The 18076-nt window shown below is 39.7% G+C and overlaps 1 protein-coding gene across 4 annotated transcripts in view; it reads left to right on the top strand.

Annotated features, from left to right (window-relative positions):
• Positions 1 to 5117: 5117 nt before the first annotated feature.
• The window catches only part of csnk1a1 (casein kinase 1, alpha 1), a 29756-nt gene continuing 16797 nt past the window's right edge, over positions 5118 to 18076 (top strand). Inside the window, exons 1-5 of one of the 4 annotated variants that reach the window (XM_028588650.1) lie at positions 5118 to 5888; positions 6186 to 6292; positions 10934 to 11060; positions 12275 to 12373; positions 17985 to 18068. In XM_028588650.1, coding sequence (XP_028444451.1) covers positions 5766 to 5888; positions 6186 to 6292; positions 10934 to 11060; positions 12275 to 12373; positions 17985 to 18068 — 540 coding nt within the window. In that variant the 5' untranslated portion in view covers positions 5118 to 5765. The remainder of the gene's footprint in view (positions 5889 to 6185; positions 6293 to 10933; positions 11061 to 12274; positions 12374 to 17984; positions 18069 to 18076) is intronic. The other 3 variants (XM_028588649.1, XM_028588651.1, XM_028588652.1) reach the window with 3 other exon arrangements.

The raw sequence follows: 18076 nt of genomic DNA on the forward strand, positions 1-18076 counted from the left end.
ACACACTGCGTCACACACATTTGGATAGAAGTGTGAACAGAATGTACAGGAAGTTCATCTTTGACATTAGAGTTTAAGATAAATAAACAGTAGTTTGGCAAACTATGTCTCTAAAGGTCCACTTGCCTGTATATAGAGCTCCATGCCATACAGTACTGTTTTAGTGTACTTTATGATACTGTGTACCATACTATACAGTCATGGCTCCATTGCTTTGTGTTTTTCTCCAGATATTTTGGGATATTTATCTATTTGTGATGAAGTGTTCTTTTCTTCTCTTATTTACTGGGTGTGTATCTGTTGACCTGGACGCTTAAAATTTCCCTTGCAGGGTTACATAAAGTTGCATTAAATTTAATTGAACTAAATGTGCTATACTATAAAATTACTGAATCACTGTACTTTGTTTTCCCCTCCGATTACATTTAGTATGTGTTGTGAAAAGTGGATGAGCACTAGGTGGTGCCATGGGACTGGGTAATACCTTCTTAAACAGCTGATGAAGACAGCAGGTGGAGAGAAGTGTGCAGTGCAGTACAGAGGGGTTGACACTGGATACATGTCACAGTCTGTACAGTATGTGCACTACACTTGGTGGTGTGACAGGGTAGGGCCATTTTAACAGTGGAAAAACAATCTGTGTTGTATTCTACAATGTACAATCATGCTTGAATGAAAGATCCCACTAGCCTGTTGAGCTGGCTGTATCTGTCTTCTGATTGGCTGCCTTGTTAAGGCCAGGTGATACTCGCCAGATCAACTGATCAAGATAACACGACTGGATCAAAAGAATAACAGCCGGGAAATAAAACAAATATCCAGTTATATCGCACGGTCACAGAAGGCTTGTATCATGTGGACGCGCCGAGAGTTTGGTTGTCATTACTTAGAATTTCTCATGGGGAAACTATGCACTACAGCTTTAATAAAACATTTTTAAACAATCCAAGCAGTTTAAAAAAAGACTACTCTTGGTGTCTGTGGTATGTTCTGGAGAAGGTGGGACTCAAACATATGACCTCAGTCTTTCTAAAATCCCAGCTTTAGCCCTGGCTCTGCTTCAGCACAGGCTCATGGCATTATACATCTTTGAACTGTGTTTTGGTGTCTGAGAAACCTTTGAACTCGTGGATCTGGTGCTCAAACTAGACTTTCCGGATTGTAGTCCCCACCTTTAGGCTGCATTCATGCAACATAGTCAGAATGGGAAGAACAGGTCTATTGCTTATCTTGCTACCGGTTTGCTGAAACTATGGTAGCTGTTCACACTAAAGTGGGAGATATCGTCACTGTAAAAAAAAAATAAACATTGTTTTCTGGCTAGCTATGAGGCACATGTCCAAGCGAAAGTGAAAGTGTATAAATCATGGTTTTTATATGAGATGGGCTCAAAGTGCAGAACTTTGTCAATCCGAGTTCAAGTCCCATCTGAAACCAAAAGACAATTTATTGATTTAGTGACTTATTTACATTGACTATTTAAGTTACGTAACAAATGTACTTATTTTAAACCCAAACCATGATCTTTTCATTGACCTAACCAAGTCTTTTTGCTTGAATTCACAACTTTTGGTGTGATGTTAACTGGAAGTTGCTTCTACAAAGTGGCACACCAACCGCCAGTAACATAAAAGAAAGGGTTGAGACAGGTGCAAAGCAAAATGCATTAAGGTGGTCAACAATGCGGCTCAGGTCAAAGCCGTCTCTTTTCTTCAGGATTTACTTACAACTCCTTCTGTGATCAATGCCAACAGCTGGGATAAAGCCTGACATCCAGTGCGTCTCTGACAGCAATTTACACCTAGTCCTCACCTGCCAGCTGTTAGTAATGTGTCAGGCAGGTCGTTGTGGTGGATGAATGGGTCAAAATGGGGATTTGATAAATGAGACTGGGGTTTGCATCCTATGATAAACTTATTTTATACATTAGGCTGACACATGGAAATGGAAATGGACTGCATTTATATAGCGCTTTTCTAGTCTTAATGACTACTCAAAGCACTTTTACATAGTACAGGAACCGTGAGAGAAACAAAGTGTCTCCCCTGTGCTTTCTGATCACGGTCGGAAATCTGTAGCAAGAAAAGTGAACCCTCTCCTTTATTTCATGTTGTGGTCAATTTCTCCATAGCCAGGGCAAGGCATAGATTTAATGCAGAAGCATAAATTGGCCTTAAGAAGCCATGTACTGTGGAGGAGCGCATACTATGTGCTTATTGTTTTATCATATACATATACACACACACACACACACACACACACATATATATATATATATAAAGTCCTGCGTGATGAACCCAAGATTTCAAATTTTACTTCATCAGTCCATAACACCTTCTTCCAGTCTTCAGTAGTCCATTGGCAGTGTTTCTTGGCCCAGGCAAGCCTCTTTTTTTCATTCTGACGTCTTAGCAATGGCTTTCTTGCTGCAACTCGACCTATCAAACCTGCAGCTCGAAGTCTTCTCTTTCCAGTTGAAACTGAGACTTGCTTATTACGACCACTATTAATCTGTGCTTGAAGCTGTTGTCTTGTGAGCCGCCTATCACGCAAGCTGTTGACTCTCAGAAACTTGTCTTCTGAGTCTGTTGTGGCTTTGGGTCTGCCAGACCTCTTCCTGTCAGAGTTTCCCCCAGTTTCTAAGTGCCTTTTGATGGTGAAGAACACTGTACTCACTGACACCTTGACTTTCTTCGCAATTTCTCTGTAGGAAAGACCAACATTGTTAAGTGTTATGATGGTCTGTCTCTCTTCCATTGTTAATTGCCTTTTTCCGACCATTTTTATGGCAACACACTACTTTCTGCAGTACAATACTGTTCAAATAATGCTCACGAGGGTACAGTACCACAGTGTGTTCCAACAATACTTTTATACAAACAGAGGGGGTTGTAAGTAATCCAGACAAGTTGGAACACCTGTGGGAATTGGTAGCACCAATTTTCAAAGCTTGATCAACCTCCATTGCTGCAGAACAGTTTATATTGTTAACCCATTTCTTGTTCCCTGAAAAAGGCCTTTTTGTAAAATTCTGAAATGTACATTATTTTTTAGTTTTGGACTTGAACTGCGTCTTCTAAAACTTTTGACCGGTAGTTTATATATAAATATTATAATATTATATATTATATTATATATTAATTGAAAAAAAATAAGTAAGACAAAAAAAAGGTTTGTTACATAACGTCACCTTCCTAAAATAATGGCCTAAGTCATTTTTTCAGGTTTTTCAGAAAACACAAAAAACCGAATGGCCTAAGTCACACGCTTGACATAGGCAATTATACTAAAAGTGTAGAATCATAGACCTGTTCAACTGAGGATGTAGGCAATTTCACCAGGGGTGGCCAGCACCATGAGGAGATGATTTAGGCAAAAAAATATTTTTTGTCAAAAAATGACTTATGCCATTATATTAGGAAGGTGAGGTATATAAGTAATATACAGACTCCACTCTCTCCTTCCGGTCCCACATCAGCAACATCACCTCAGAAACATCTCACGACTCCGGCCTTCACTCACACGTTCAGTAACTGAGACACACTCATCCATGCCTTCATCACCTCCCGTCTGGACTACTGCAATGGTGTCCTGTCTGGACTGCCCACCAAGGCCCTTAGCAGACTCCAATATGTCCAGAACTCGGCTGCTAGGGTTCTAACCCACACAAAGCCCTGGCAGCATATCACTCCCATCCTCAAACAGTTCCAATGGTTGCCAGTCAGGTCACGCATCACCTACAACACGTGTCAAACTCAAGGCCTGTGGGCCAAATGCGGCCCCTCGCAGCTTTTGATCCGGCCCGCGTATCAATTTAGGTTCACAATACATTTTGGCCCGCCTAGTTTTTGTAGCTTTTTTTCTGAAGTTTTTGCCACTTTTCCAACGTTTTTGGGGCCTTTTCTGGCGTTTTTTCCAATGTTTTTGTTGCTTTTTTCGACATCTTTGATGGCTAAGTTACTTTTTTGGGGCTTTATGATGACCAAACTGTAAGTGAGAAGGCTATATGAGACACGCAATAATCCAGTAAAAAAAGAGACTTTTTCGATGAAATAAAAGCATGTGAGTAAACTAAAAATGTCCGGCCCTTGATGTGATTCTTAGTTTCCAGTGTGGCCCTCTGGAAAATTGAGTTTGACACCTCTGACCTACAAGATCCTCCTGTTCACCTACAAATCTCTCCATGGACTCTCACCACAATACCTCACAGATCTCCTCCACCCCTCCACCCGGTCACGTTCCCTGCGGTCCTCTGACAAGGACCTGCTGGACACCCCCGCACCAGATTTTATTAGGCTCCCCATTAGCTGATGCAGAACATCAGCTACTCTTCCTGGAGTCCACACAAAACATAAAAACATTACAACAGATAAGACATTTTCAGACAAAACAGCCACAAGTTATGCATGCATGTGCAAGTGAAGTATACATGTATGTGCAAGTGTTTAGTACCAGTAATGTATGTATGTGCAAGTAAATTATGCATATGTGCAAGTTCTTTGTACCGGTACATAGCCTACTGTATATATGTGCAAGTGAAGTATTCACTTCTGGCCTAGACGGCTTCTCATAGAACCACGGGTCTACAATACAATATCCTTTTCACTTGAAGTCAGATATATTTCATAACAATGTTTTGGTTATTTTATTAGGCTATTTTAAATATATTGTGCAAATTGGTGGACATACAGTGTGCAAAAGTTTTTTTTCGTGTGAGATTCATGAAATGGCAAATGTAAATGGCCTTTATTTTAATACCAGTTGATGTTGATAGGCATACAATAGCCTACAAATATATATATTCTCTTTTAGGAGAACATCATTATATAGCCTAGTTTGGGAGAAAGGGAAAGAAAGCAAAACACAATAAAAGTTAAAGAAATATCACCTAAACAGCATAACCCTAAACATCTGGCTTAAAATGCTTAAAAGTGGACTGCTTCTGTTTTGAAACTGCCAGATAGACTTATACATGACGCTGTCTGTTCTAACGTCAGTCGCACCTGTGGGTGCATTTAAGAGCTCTGGGATCGAACCTATTTTTTTTCTGGTGTCGAACCTACGGATCGAACTTGGAATACTGTATGTAGCCTATCACTTTGCAGCGCTCATGTATGTCACAAGTCTTGATTGTAGTATTTCCGAAAGCACCTGAAGGTGTCATGAGATAATCGCCTCCAACGGAAACCAGCTGAGAGAAAGGGTAGAGAAGACAAGATGGCGGAGTGAGTGGGTTGCGCTTTCTACAGACGGTTGCGACCCTTGAAGTTTGCTGAAAAAACCCTTAACGGACTAAAAAGATTGAAAAAGCAACACTACCATCGGACGTTTAATTGAAAGGACCGTTTTTACTACTCAGCACGGAGGAAGTCCGGACATTTTTTCCGCGGCGGTCCTTGCGACAGCGTTAGCTTGATGCTAACGTTAGCCACCGTTAGATTTCTCTAGCAGCTACTTCGAGGTAGCTGGGTGGTTGTTGAAGGCCGCGAGCTTTTTAGTTTTGGATGTATATACTTCGATACTGACACGGCGTTCCGTGTTTCTCGGAGGAGGTTTTATTTGAACGAAGACCCAGTGTAGCTAGCTAGCTTATGAATAAAGCGAACACCGTCAGGAGAAACTTGCTTGTTCGTTTATCTGTCGACACAAACAGCTAACGTCAGTCTAATACTCATCAGGACTCTGTATGCTCTGCTGACCATCGGGCCGCTAGACTGCCACACACAGTTTCCTAACGTGAATCGGGTGGTCATCTGGTGGATATTATGGCGAGCAGCAGTGGGTCCAAAGCCGAGTTCATAGTCGGTGGAAAATATAAGCTTGTCAGAAAAATTGGATCAGGATCTTTCGGTGACATATATCTGGCCATCAACATCACAAATGGAGAGGTAACGTAATTTACTGCCTTAACACTCGTCTATATTCTTGTTGGGAATTTGGTAGCCAGTTTTCCTGCCCAACACAACCGTGGCTGAGTCAAAGTATTTGAGGCAGATGGATTGCTACACACAGCTTTGTGAGTTAGCCTGCCAGTAACGTTAGCTGTAAATTTGATGTAGCTAAGCTGCTACACGATGCATTAATCGGCATTATTCATGTTACAGCGTGTGTTACGATATTTTGTCGTTGCTGTATCTAAATGCAACGTTGTAAATGTGATCGTTTGTGTATGTGTCCTTTTTCAGGAGGTAGCTGTAAAATTGGAGTCGCAGAAAGCCAGACATCCACAGCTGTTATACGAAAGCAAACTGTACAAAATCCTACAAGGTGGTGTCGGAATCCCACACATCAGGTAACGTCAAGTGGAATTGTTTTTACGTTACCGACACTAATGATATGTTGTTCATATCTCATTGTCTTGCTATATTAGTGTTCTAAATTCTTCTGTATTGGGAGAAAAAAAAGACAACTAATGCTAAAGAGACAGCAGCCTTGTTGGCATTAGGCCTGCTAACCTCTGACATTACTTAGTATATTCTAGGAACGATATATTTTCCCCCGAACGCTTCAAAGCCTCATCGGGTTTTCACTGCACGAGTTGCTTTGTATCAGTCTTGTTTAGACCCCATCTGTACACTTTTATTTGGATTAACAGCTGTTAAGGTTGAGGGAAAACCAACTATGTGGTTGGAAATGGCCGCTCCTCTTTTGTTGCGTTAGCTCCCAACATGTCTTCCCGTGCCCTGTTAGAAAATGGCGGCCGAGCACAGAAGCGAAAACAACAACCCAAGCCCCACGGTAGAAATGTTTTCATTGCGTGATTTCAGTCCTTATGTGGCCTTGTCTCAACCGGTAACGGGCCACACAACTTGTTTTGTTGTCTGAAATAACTGTTAAGAGTGAGTTGTAGCCCAACAGAGCAAGTGGTAACGTTTGAAAGACACAGGTGTGCCCTACATTTCCAAACTGTAAACTACAACTGTAGAATATACACTATGCACTTTTATTCATAGTGTGCCGTTTGACCTTTTGTTAATATTATGACTGGGCATGTGAAATTGAGAGGAGTTTGCACACTTTAGGAGCCTGTGACATTTATCTATTAATTGGATAAAAGGTTGTGTATGTGCCTCTATGGAAGATTACAGTAATAATGGTCTCTACCTGTACAATGAACATACATAAATAGTATACCAAGGTTTCACATGTGATGAGAAGTCATTTGTTTATATAGGCATAGTATAAAATAAATATTATAATAATAATAATAATAATAATAATAATAAGTTGATATTTATTGTATGACCATGGCAGCAGGATTGTTTGATAAACAGTTTTGTGTGACTGAGATACATCAAGAGCTTAAATGATGTTACAGTGACAAGAGGTGCAGGTTAACTCTGCTTTATTCAGTATTATCATGGTCCAGTTGGTGTTTTTAATCACCTAACATTCATTTGACTTATTCTGTAGAATTGATCAATTTCTCGTGTTGCATTTCTCGTGTTGATAGGAAATAATCCTGTTATTCATTGACTTTGTGTCACTTTCTAGTTGTCATTCCAACCCTCCTCTGTCTGCTGTCTTGTTCATAATTCGTTTGAAATATGGAAACTCTACCTTAAGCAGTGAAGTAGTAACAGAGCCACATATTAAAATGTTATATTTTATCACTTCCAGAAAACTTCATGAGCACAATGAGGGCAAAACAGCGCCGCTGGTCAGTTTTAACCAGATATGCTCTGGCCCAGCTCAGCTAAAAACACAATGCCAAATCCGTCAGTGTGTTAGTGTATCATTCACTTACAAGCCTGCTCTTAAAGATGTGAAATTATCATAGGCAGTTGCCTCGGTCATGGACTCACGGGAGTGTGTCGCTGCAATTTAATGCTGTGTGCCACTGCACAATGAATATAGGGGGGAAACACACTTTTGTTGTTATTTTTGGCATTGAAGTTTTTTTTCCTGCCCTGTGCAATAATATAGGAAACTCCTGATATACATATTAGTTTATGCACTCTTCTCTTGTTGTTGGAAAGTCACCTTTTCATTAAGCATAGCTCCTTTTTTAGGAAAAAGTATCTGCCTGTCTACCATACAGAAAATACCAACATTTGACTGGTGTTGATTTTCCTTTGCCTGTTCTATATCTGGCTTAACGGTGCTAACATGCACAGCCTTATACAGTACAGCTGGCACATGGCTGAATAGAGACAATGACTGTGGAGTCACGATGACTTGGTTGAAACCTGAACTCTGAACAGGCACACCTTTTTTTTTTTTTTTTTTTTTTTTTATACAAAGTAGAACTGCATTGTAAGGTAACCCCGTCATAGATATAAGCACACATGGGTTGGACACGTGCATTTTAGAGTTCTAATGCGGGAAACGTAAAATTAATTTTGTACGCACCACGGAGTTGTAGTAATGGGTTGTAAAACGAGCATCAGTCTCATGTATGTGAGACTTCCACCTTTTACTGTAATGCAAGCAGGGACTGCTCATTGAATCTTCACACTGGTAATGCTGGCTTAATGTTGCAGCAAAGTCTTGTCCGAGCCTGTCCAACCTGCTGATCCTGCTGCCCCTCCTCCACTCTGACTACAACTGGGCTTACCTTTTATACACCATAGTTTCAGTCTTTTCCTCATTCTTGCTCTGTTTTTTCACTCTGAGTGAAACCGGTTCCTTTCTGACATTTGTCGTAAAACATGTTATGTTAATTTAACCCACAGTTGATCAGTGCTAAAACATAGAAAGCTTCTTTCAAACAAATTGATGTATTTGATCCTACCTGTCATTATGGCACAAAATGTTACACTATAAATTGTAGTTGTGTATGGTTTTTTTTTTATTATGAAAAATGTAAAGAAAAGAAATTTGGGCGGTTGACATATGAAAAAAATTATTTGCATTCAAATTACTCGCCGCTGGCGTAAGACATTAAGAATCCCAGCTATGGCGTTTCTGTGGTGTACTGTACATGTCAGTATTACCGCATACCAGGAGGCAACGGCAGCAAACGCACATCAGCATGTGCGACCTAAACGCAACACTAGCCATGAATTGGCGCTGCAAAGGACATGTTGTGCTGTTATGTGCACTTGCATGTTTTTCTGGTTCTGTAAATTTTCTGTGAATTAAATTGGGAGTTTTAGGAAACTGGGGTGGGGGGAGTTGCATTCTACAATGAAAACCTAGGCTAATACTTGGGATTGTTTTATGGGACTACAATATTTTCCGTTCTCTGCATGTACAACTCTACTACTTTCAGACAAGTGAGTAAATTAATGATTCAGTATTTACCCCACCAGCATTTTGTTCCCGGCATTTTGGAGAAGACTTTAAACAGCATTGTTTAGACCTTCCTATTGGGAAATAAATTGCACAAGGTAACAGTTAAGAAACCAAACATGTCAAAAAGGCCAAGCAATAAAAACAAAACAAAAAGACTACTGTTGTAAAATGTATGACTTCAGTTCTTCTAAAACAAAAAAATCCCAGCTTTCCCCCCTGGCCCTACTTTGGCACAGCCCCATGGTGTTATAACACTTTGAAATGTGTTTTGGTGTCATATAAACTTTAGAACTCACAGATCTAATGCTTGAACCAGACTTTCTGGATTGTATTTGATTTTTTTTTTTTCTTTCACCTGTACCTGAAGTTACATGACGTTACACATGCCCATACCCAATACAGCCCCCACAGTGTTTGACAGTAGCGTAGTCAAGGGGCATACATCATTTATACGTAGCAAAGTACAAGTCATTTAATTGCAACACAGGCTGATTAATGTACACGTTGCCTACTTTTAACTGTAAGACACTCTTAATCTCATTAATGGGTCTCTTTTCTTAAAGTCTTACTGATGTGAAAACTACAATATGACACATGTTGACCCACTCAAAACGACTACCAACGTGGGCCTGACCTGTGTTACATAGGCTCCTTGAATGAGTTGTTCTCTGCTAGCCTGGTAGCCTTCCGATCTTATGGTCACGGCAACTGCTATTCTAAAAGAAATGCACCTGGTTTTCATTATGACAGCTTGAAACTAATTCAGTTGTGTATTATAATATTATGCTAAACTAGAGTGCAAAAAATGCAATTTTCCCCTGTGGGATAATAAAAAAAGTACGTGTTGTGCCTTATAAAATGCTGTAATGGCCAACTTTTGCATGCGTTCAAGCAATAGGGTTTTAAAAGGAGGACACTGGTTTATATTTCCATTTTACTGCTTATAACGACACAGCTATTTGAGTCAACAGAATATTGTAATTATCTGTTAAATACACCCACATGTCTTGCTGTTGAAAAACCAAGCCCTTTGAATGTATGTCACTAGCTTATTCTCATAGAGATAAAACAAAAGTTTTAGTTTATCGTCCGGTTAGATGTTGTGTTTGCAGATTTTGTTGGTACTGCTCTGTACTATAATGTGCTTTTAGACTTGCTAAATCCTTTTTAGTTTGCCAAGCTCAACCTCCAGCTAACTTGTAGAAGTAGCAGCCTCTTGGAACTCGTGTGTCTCTCTCTCTCTCTGTTTCTCTGTCTGCCTACCTATGTAATTACCAAACCAAAAAAATCTGTATGTCAACAAAATGGTGCAGGCAAAATGCTCTGCTTCTGAAATGCCCCCGGTGTGGTATGAAGCCGTGCAGAGGAACTATTAGACTTAAGGGTGGACGGTATAAACATTATAGAAAGAAAACTGGTATGAATTTGCCCTTATGGTAAAATTTTGACTACACTGTGCTGACCGGTAGAGCCTTAATTATGCTTGACCCCAAAAAAAGGGGAGGGGGAGTGTTTTGGGACCAGTTTTCATCAAAGTTAAACAATGTTTCCTACCTAAATATTATACAATTTTATTTATTTATTTTTAAGCCGAAAGATCTGTGTTCAAAAGTGTGACATTGGTTCCGACAATGTGCTGTGATCAATTCAGATTGAACACCGACCCACCCTCATAATATCACTATTTTGTCCCCAGGTGGTATGGCCAAGAAAAGGACTACAATGTCCTAGTCATGGACCTGCTTGGACCCAGTCTGGAAGACCTCTTCAACTTCTGCTCTCGCCGCTTCACCATGAAGACGGTTCTTATGCTGGCAGACCAGGTAGCTAACACGTGAACACCTCCACCTCTATGCAGTCTTCTGAATCAGTGAACGGGCTGAGGAACACCGTTCGGTAGTAGGCTGTGTAAGGTGGTCTGGTTTCCAAACTACTAGCTTTATCTGTGAGTGAGGAGTAAACATGATATCTGCTTTGGTTTAAAGGTAAAGGACAAAAAATGTTTTTGCTGAAATTGTATTTTATGAGTTCATGTGGCAAATAAATGTATTGATTCATTTATTTGTTACTTTAAATTCCCCCCCACAGTCCAGGACCTGCAGGTCCGTCGAATAGGCTTATTTACTAGGGCTGCACGATTTGGGAAAAGTAATATTGCCATTTTCAGTTGCGGTAGAACGGTAGCATGAGTTTACTTTATTATCAAGGAAAATGCAGAAAATAAGCTACCAATATTGTATGTGTATTTTTTAACGTGAACAAAGTTAACAAACGTATGGAGAAATACATAAATAACAAAAATACAAACTCTTAGTTACAAATACATTATACTTTGTACAACCTTCTCTTAAGGTCTGAATACTCTGAACCCCTCCACGCTTCTGATATTGACGTGGCCATACACGACACAGAGGGCCGATTCAGTGAGATTAAACACGGCAGCATAAGTCAGGCCTTAGCAAGAGTGAGAACGGCAAGGGAAGGAGTGGCGCCGTGCCTGAGTGGTGAAGCAAGAGAAGAGAGGGACCGCCGGTGAGCGGTGTCGGTCTTAGCGTAGCGGCTGTGTGAGGGGGGGAAAAGTGAGAGGAAAAAAGAGATGGCAGAGACGATGTGAAGTGAGTTAACTGTAAACCCCAAGCTTCTTAGGACACGGTGGCTTCATCCGCTGTTAATACCGTCGGTAAAGTGAAGGGTGTTAACAACGTGGAGACCTGGAGTGCACACTGTCACACACACAGCACACCTTTTTTGTTTGCACGCTTTTTGCGGTTATGTAATTGCACAGTGACGTTGCGATTAGATTAATCATGCAGCCCTATTTTTCACGGCAGACATTTTGACATGCCCTAGCAGGAAAGCACAGGTGTAACTAATGACGTTACAAAGGGCTGCGTTACCAATGATGTTGTGCAAGCTGCTTCATTGGCTTGGCTAACTTGGATACTTGAGTTAATGTTGTAATGTAAACCGGGGGTTTTCATGCTATAACATGTGAAAATGTCCAAATATTTAACTGTGGCCTTCTTTTCATCTTCAGATGATCAGCAGAATTGAGTATGTACACACAAAGAACTTCATCCACAGAGATATCAAACCAGACAACTTTCTCATGGGCATCGGCCGTCACTGTAACAAGGTAAGACCCGTCCAGGTTATATACATAAGTATGGATCATCAAAGCTATAGAGCTGTTGGCAGAACAAAACTGTATGTCATGGTAGCCATGTTAACGTTACAGTCCTGGTCCTGAGCTGATCTACAAATGTAGCTTTAGTAATGGTGATTTCTCCATATACTCCACTTGCTACCTTTTCATGGCTACGACTTGACCCGCTGTTGCTGCTGTTTCAGAAAAACCTTGAATTTGGCACTTGGTCCATGGCATGTCTTTGTTAGCCGGCAAATGGTACCAAATGTCATACTTTTATCACTTTTTTTTTTTGACTGACAGCAACATTACCTGGTCTGGGCACAGCAACAAGCAATACGGGTTATCATCCCATATGAAAAAAATAGTCTAACAAAGAAAGAGGACCTAACTAGTGCAATTTGTATTCAAATCAAATGCTGTTCATATCCTGAAAGATGTGATGGCTATAAGGGCAGTGGTGGAGTTCTGAAAAAAAGTGCTACATTCATGGTACAATCTCAACGACAGAAAATCACTTTTAAGACTGCATTGCCAAGTTTGAAGTCCAGTTTACACAGTTAATTAATACACTCATCTTGTGCCTCTCAAGTGTAGGTTTTCTTAAACAAAAATCAGCCTCATCAATGTCTATCATTTAGTATCAATGTTCAAAAACTTTTTTTTTAAGGTTTCCATAAGTTTCACTGCGATATTAGTTTTATAATCTTTAAAATCTTATCACTCAAAGTTTGTGTACATACGCCTGCATGTACATCTTGCATTCTGAGTGAATATTGATCTACTAAAGAACCAAACTGACATACATCAAAGTTATTTTATTTGTCAAAATAGCAGGCACCCTAATATCAAAGACTAAGCTATTTTAAGAGTAGAAATATAAAGAAATTAATAAACAACTTTTCAATGAAATAAATGGTAAGGGATTAAATATGTGTATTAGATAAATAAACATCAAATGAAATACAAATACCTTCCCAAAATTTAATAAGTAGGCAATTAAGTGAGAGAGATGGTCTCTTGTTTTAAATCCAAAAGTAGGCTTTAGAAGATTGACAGCAGTTCTCTAGTGCCAATGATCGTTCATTTTGCGCTTAATGTTTAAGGTGTGAAAAGAACATTTCAAATAGCAGCGGAGTGTTAACTGCTTCAACCTAGAAAATAATTGTGTGTAATGTGGGAACTACCCCCCTGAGTCGGTCCACACTGATGCCAAGCAATGTAAGAAGTTTCAAACACATTTTCAAAGTGTTTTCCAAATAGTTTGGCTTCCACTATTAGATAAAGATAAAAAAAAATTGAGAGAGAACCTATCTTCAACATAATATCCAATCTAATTCCCTTATGATTTTGTGAGCTTGTATTCCATTTAGCTATAACAGAGCAGGTCACACACAAAGGTATACCTTTTATAGGAATGATGGCCAAAATGATTGAATTAAGACCCTAGTTATGTAAACAGTTTTTTTCTTAAATTATGTAATTACCTCTTTGTTATAAAGACAATATTGTTGATGTAGTGTAAAGGTTGCAGGGTGGTGTAGCCCAGTTTCTGTGTACCGGATTCTTGCTGAAGAACTGATTCTGCATTCTGGACTATGATGCTGGTTTTTGTAGCTACCCACACAAAACAAATATTCAAGCGACATTGTCTTCTTGTGATGTAATTTGTTTGCGTCTGGTCAGAGGTGTGTGTGTGTGTGTGTGTGTGTGTGTTCAAGTTGCCTGAAATTAAAATAGAATATTGTGTGTCCATTATTTTGAGCCCTTGCAGACAGGCAACGTCTGGCTAAGTTAAAGCAGGGGATATATATATTTGACTAACTTTCAAAGAATGTGTACTCTGCTGCACAGCAGGTGTGCAACCTCAGCCCAACCTCCACTGATGTTTCCCGCTTATATGGCAGCCTTTCATCTCTGACACTGCAGTCTAGCTCTAGTTTATTTGCAGACACATGAGTTGTTGACAGGTAAGGTTCAGGCTAATTTGGAATTCTTATAAATATAATGGAATTGTATTGAGGATCATTCCATTCCAAAAATCAATAGGAAACATCGAATGATGAATTTGACAAATGACCATGTTTCCCGTAGGATTTGTTTTCCAGCGGCGGTGCTGAAGTGCGTAAATGTGCGAGATTGATTTTATTTATTTTTTTACACCGCCAGAAGATATTTTGCATGTCTGCACAAGAGGGGCTCTAGACAAATTGGTACACAGTTGTAGATGTCAAATTACGTTTTTAGAATACTTCAAGGCTTCACAAAATATGTGCGAGGTCAGTGGAGATTTGTTTCTTATTTTGGTTAGAAGGGACCCCGCAATCTTTTTTTAGTGTGTCCTTGTTTCAGTATATTGACTTTCTAAAAGTGCTAATGTTGTTGTGTTTTTCTAGGCTGTAGTATTTTAAGCAGGTGTGTGTGTGTGAGACGGAGAGTATGATGGTAGCAGTGAAGTTATAACTGTGAATGTAGCAGTGCGGCGTGTGTACAGTTTAGGCTCTTTGTCGGTGAATAAATGCCACGATTCCTTAAGACCCAAACTAAGTTCCCATGTGTTGCTTGCCACCTGCTGATTTAAAGTGAAAGGGGTTAGCACCAAAGTTAGCATCAACTTTGACCCAGGCGTACTTAAAGCCCTGACACACCAGGGAGATGGTCAGCTGTCGGTCAAAGTTGGGCCGACGGGGAGTGTCCGTCGCCCTAGTTTTTTGCCGCGTGTCTGCATTGTCGCCACCGTTTAAAAAGAAGGACTGCTTTTCAGTTTTTAAATATTTCCTCGTAAAAAAATTTATAGCATTGAACTCTTTGAATTTATTAATTATCTATTTTTGCACATTATATCCATAAAAGGGTAAACTTACAAGCAGAGGTGGAAAGTAACAAATGACAATTACTTGCATTACTATATAGAGATAGATATAGATTGATAGATTACAATAGAGTTGTTTGTGTACTTTTATATTTTAGTTTGTGAAATCTGTAATTTAAGTGTCAGTATGTTACTATTGTACTTTGCTACATTTTAAATCCAATTTTTTTCTGAGTGAAAAAAAATACAAAAGGTCTAATGTTTTGGCAAAATATCTGAAATCAAAATGTTTTTTGGTTGCTTTTTTTGCTTTTTTTCAAGGTTTGTCGCTTTTTTTGACTGTGCGCTTAAATCGCAAAAGACTGATTCCGTTAAATAAGTATAAATAAGATATTAAAATGGGTATAAATATAAAAAAGTATATCTCCACTCTGTTAAAGTAACTATGTAAATGAACCCTGAGTACATTTTAAATGAACTACTTTTTACTTCAGTAGATTGTTATACCAGTAATTTTACTTACTCAAAAGTTCATCAAAGGGATCGTACTTTTAATTCAGTAGAATATTTTTGAACTCTTTCCACCTCTGCGTACAAGATATACTTATTTTAACATGTCTTATCTGCTCCTCAATTCTTGTGTTCAATCATTTCATCCCCTACTCTGCTGGCTGCTAAAAGTAGAGATGGCCAGTTTATTGTTTGGGGGACATTTTTATAGCAGCTAATCCTTTAGCAGTGGCATTGTTCAATGCATAAAAGGGAAACTGAGTGGGTCACTTTACAGTTGTGTAGCAGAATTAGTTCAATTACTTTTTAAATAGTTTTTTTTATACCTTATTTCTTTTTTTGTTGCATTTTCTAGAGTGGGGTTGCAGTATATCATGATGCAGATGTATGAATCCATCTTAAAGCAAATTAGAGCTCACTGTGTGCAATTCGAAGTTGGCCTTAGAATCACACACAGACGAAGAATGCGCATGCACGTTTGCCATCAGCTGGCCGTTGGCTGGGGTCCTTGCTGTTTGTTCAACTGACAACTGTGAACATCAAATATGAGGCCGTGCAAAACACTTGATCAGTCGGCTATTTTTGGCGGTAGTTTTTCAACGAACTGCTTGGTGGGGTTAGTCCCCTAAAATGCCAGAAAACCGGCAATATATATGTCTACTCTGAATAATAGGGACAAGATAAGTACTTGTAGGCATCGTATGTCACAGGTACGTGTGACATACCATGTTAGGTTGCATTTAATCTCAGTATTTAATCTCTTAACAAGATAAGCCAATCATTGAATGAGGAACTGTTGAAGCTTGAGTGTCTGCATACTCTTGGTGACAGAATTTGAATATCACTTTAGTAATAGACAGGAATTGGAATAGCTTGACAAAAGGAATAAATATATTTGGATTTATTATCCAAACGCCTTCGTAGTTGGTCATACCCCCCCTTTGTCTTTAAGTGCCAGACTGCTAATATGTGCGTCAATTCTTTTATATATTGTGACAAATTGTGCAGTAATAATCTGTATAACCCCAGTTAGCACCAGCTTCGATGTGCTAGTGCTGATATTGATTTGCTTAGTGCAGAAAGATGCTGTTTAGTATCTTGTTCCCCGGTGTTGCCTCTCAACTGTTTCAATGGTTTAATAATTTAGGTTCAGCAGTCACTTGCTCATGTGTCAAGGTTGAAGCATTTGATTTGTGGTTGTTTGGGCACACACGGCTACCTCCAAACGTTAGCTATCTCACCTACTCTCTGCTCCTGGTTTTACCGCAACGTCTACACGTTCTTCGGTTGTATCGCTGTCTCAAGTTAGTACTAGGACTGAGTATGGCTTGGGTCTCCCCTGCTTGCTTTGTATAACTGGTCTCAATACTCCAGAAGTTAATACTAATACTATCTTGGTAGACAATGTTCTGGTATCCTGCCCCAAAGCAGTGCTAGGACCTACATTTGCCAGCTTGTCTTTGTAGAGATACTTTGTCCCGAAGCTGGGCTTGCTGCATTGCAAAAGTTTCTGTTAAGTCCTCAGAAGGCATCTTAATGTGATACAGGTAGTAACCTAGTCTTATTAGACAATTCACAGGTGGCTCATTACCCTTTTTCACTTATACTAACTCGTCTGTCGTACAGATTTAACCCCTTATGTCTGTTTAGCTGCCTATGATTGACGTTTTTAAACAAGAGGCAGGAACTCTTTAGTGTTCTGTGAACAACTTGGTTATGATAGTCATCAACTTCACTCTCCAGGGGCCTGTTTAAGCTTTCTTTGTTAGCAGATATTTTATATGCATTTGTTTTGCTGATTGGAGGACGGACAACCATGGGCTCTTTACCATCTGCTGCCGAAATCCCCTCTCTCCCCCAGGTCTTTTCTGAGCCATGGTGTTGCCTGTCTGCACTGGCCTTTATTGTCACTGTCAGACATGATATTGAAGTTTCAACATCTCCACGTTTACAGAGACACTTTTTGGCTTGTTGTACAGGGTTGATCTTACCACGGTTGTCCTGACAGAAGAAAATCACAGTCATGTGGTTTCTTCTAGACTGATGGCCCGAATGATCATATCTGTACCACAAAGATTTAAAGTGGATTTTTTTGACTGTGTAGGTCCAGCCTTGGATGTGCCTGTCCCAGCTGTAAACGGCACTGTTAGTTGTATCTAAGGGAGAAAACCATGTGGGTGCAACCAGAAAGTGCCTGTTGTACTCATGCTAACTGTGACTGAAGGTGGATAGCGGCTGTGTGATTTTTGACCCCTGCCCCTCTACTGTCTGCCCTAGTGTTTAGACTCGTCAGTGGGGAAGAGGAAAAGAAGCTTGGCTGTTAGCTCTTCTCAGGACCCATCTTTCTCAGGATTAAACCAGGTGTGACC

This window comes from Perca flavescens, chromosome 10 (assembly GCF_004354835.1).
Source record: "Perca flavescens isolate YP-PL-M2 chromosome 10, PFLA_1.0, whole genome shotgun sequence".
In the NCBI taxonomy this organism is placed as follows: domain Eukaryota; kingdom Metazoa; phylum Chordata; class Actinopteri; order Perciformes; family Percidae; genus Perca; species Perca flavescens.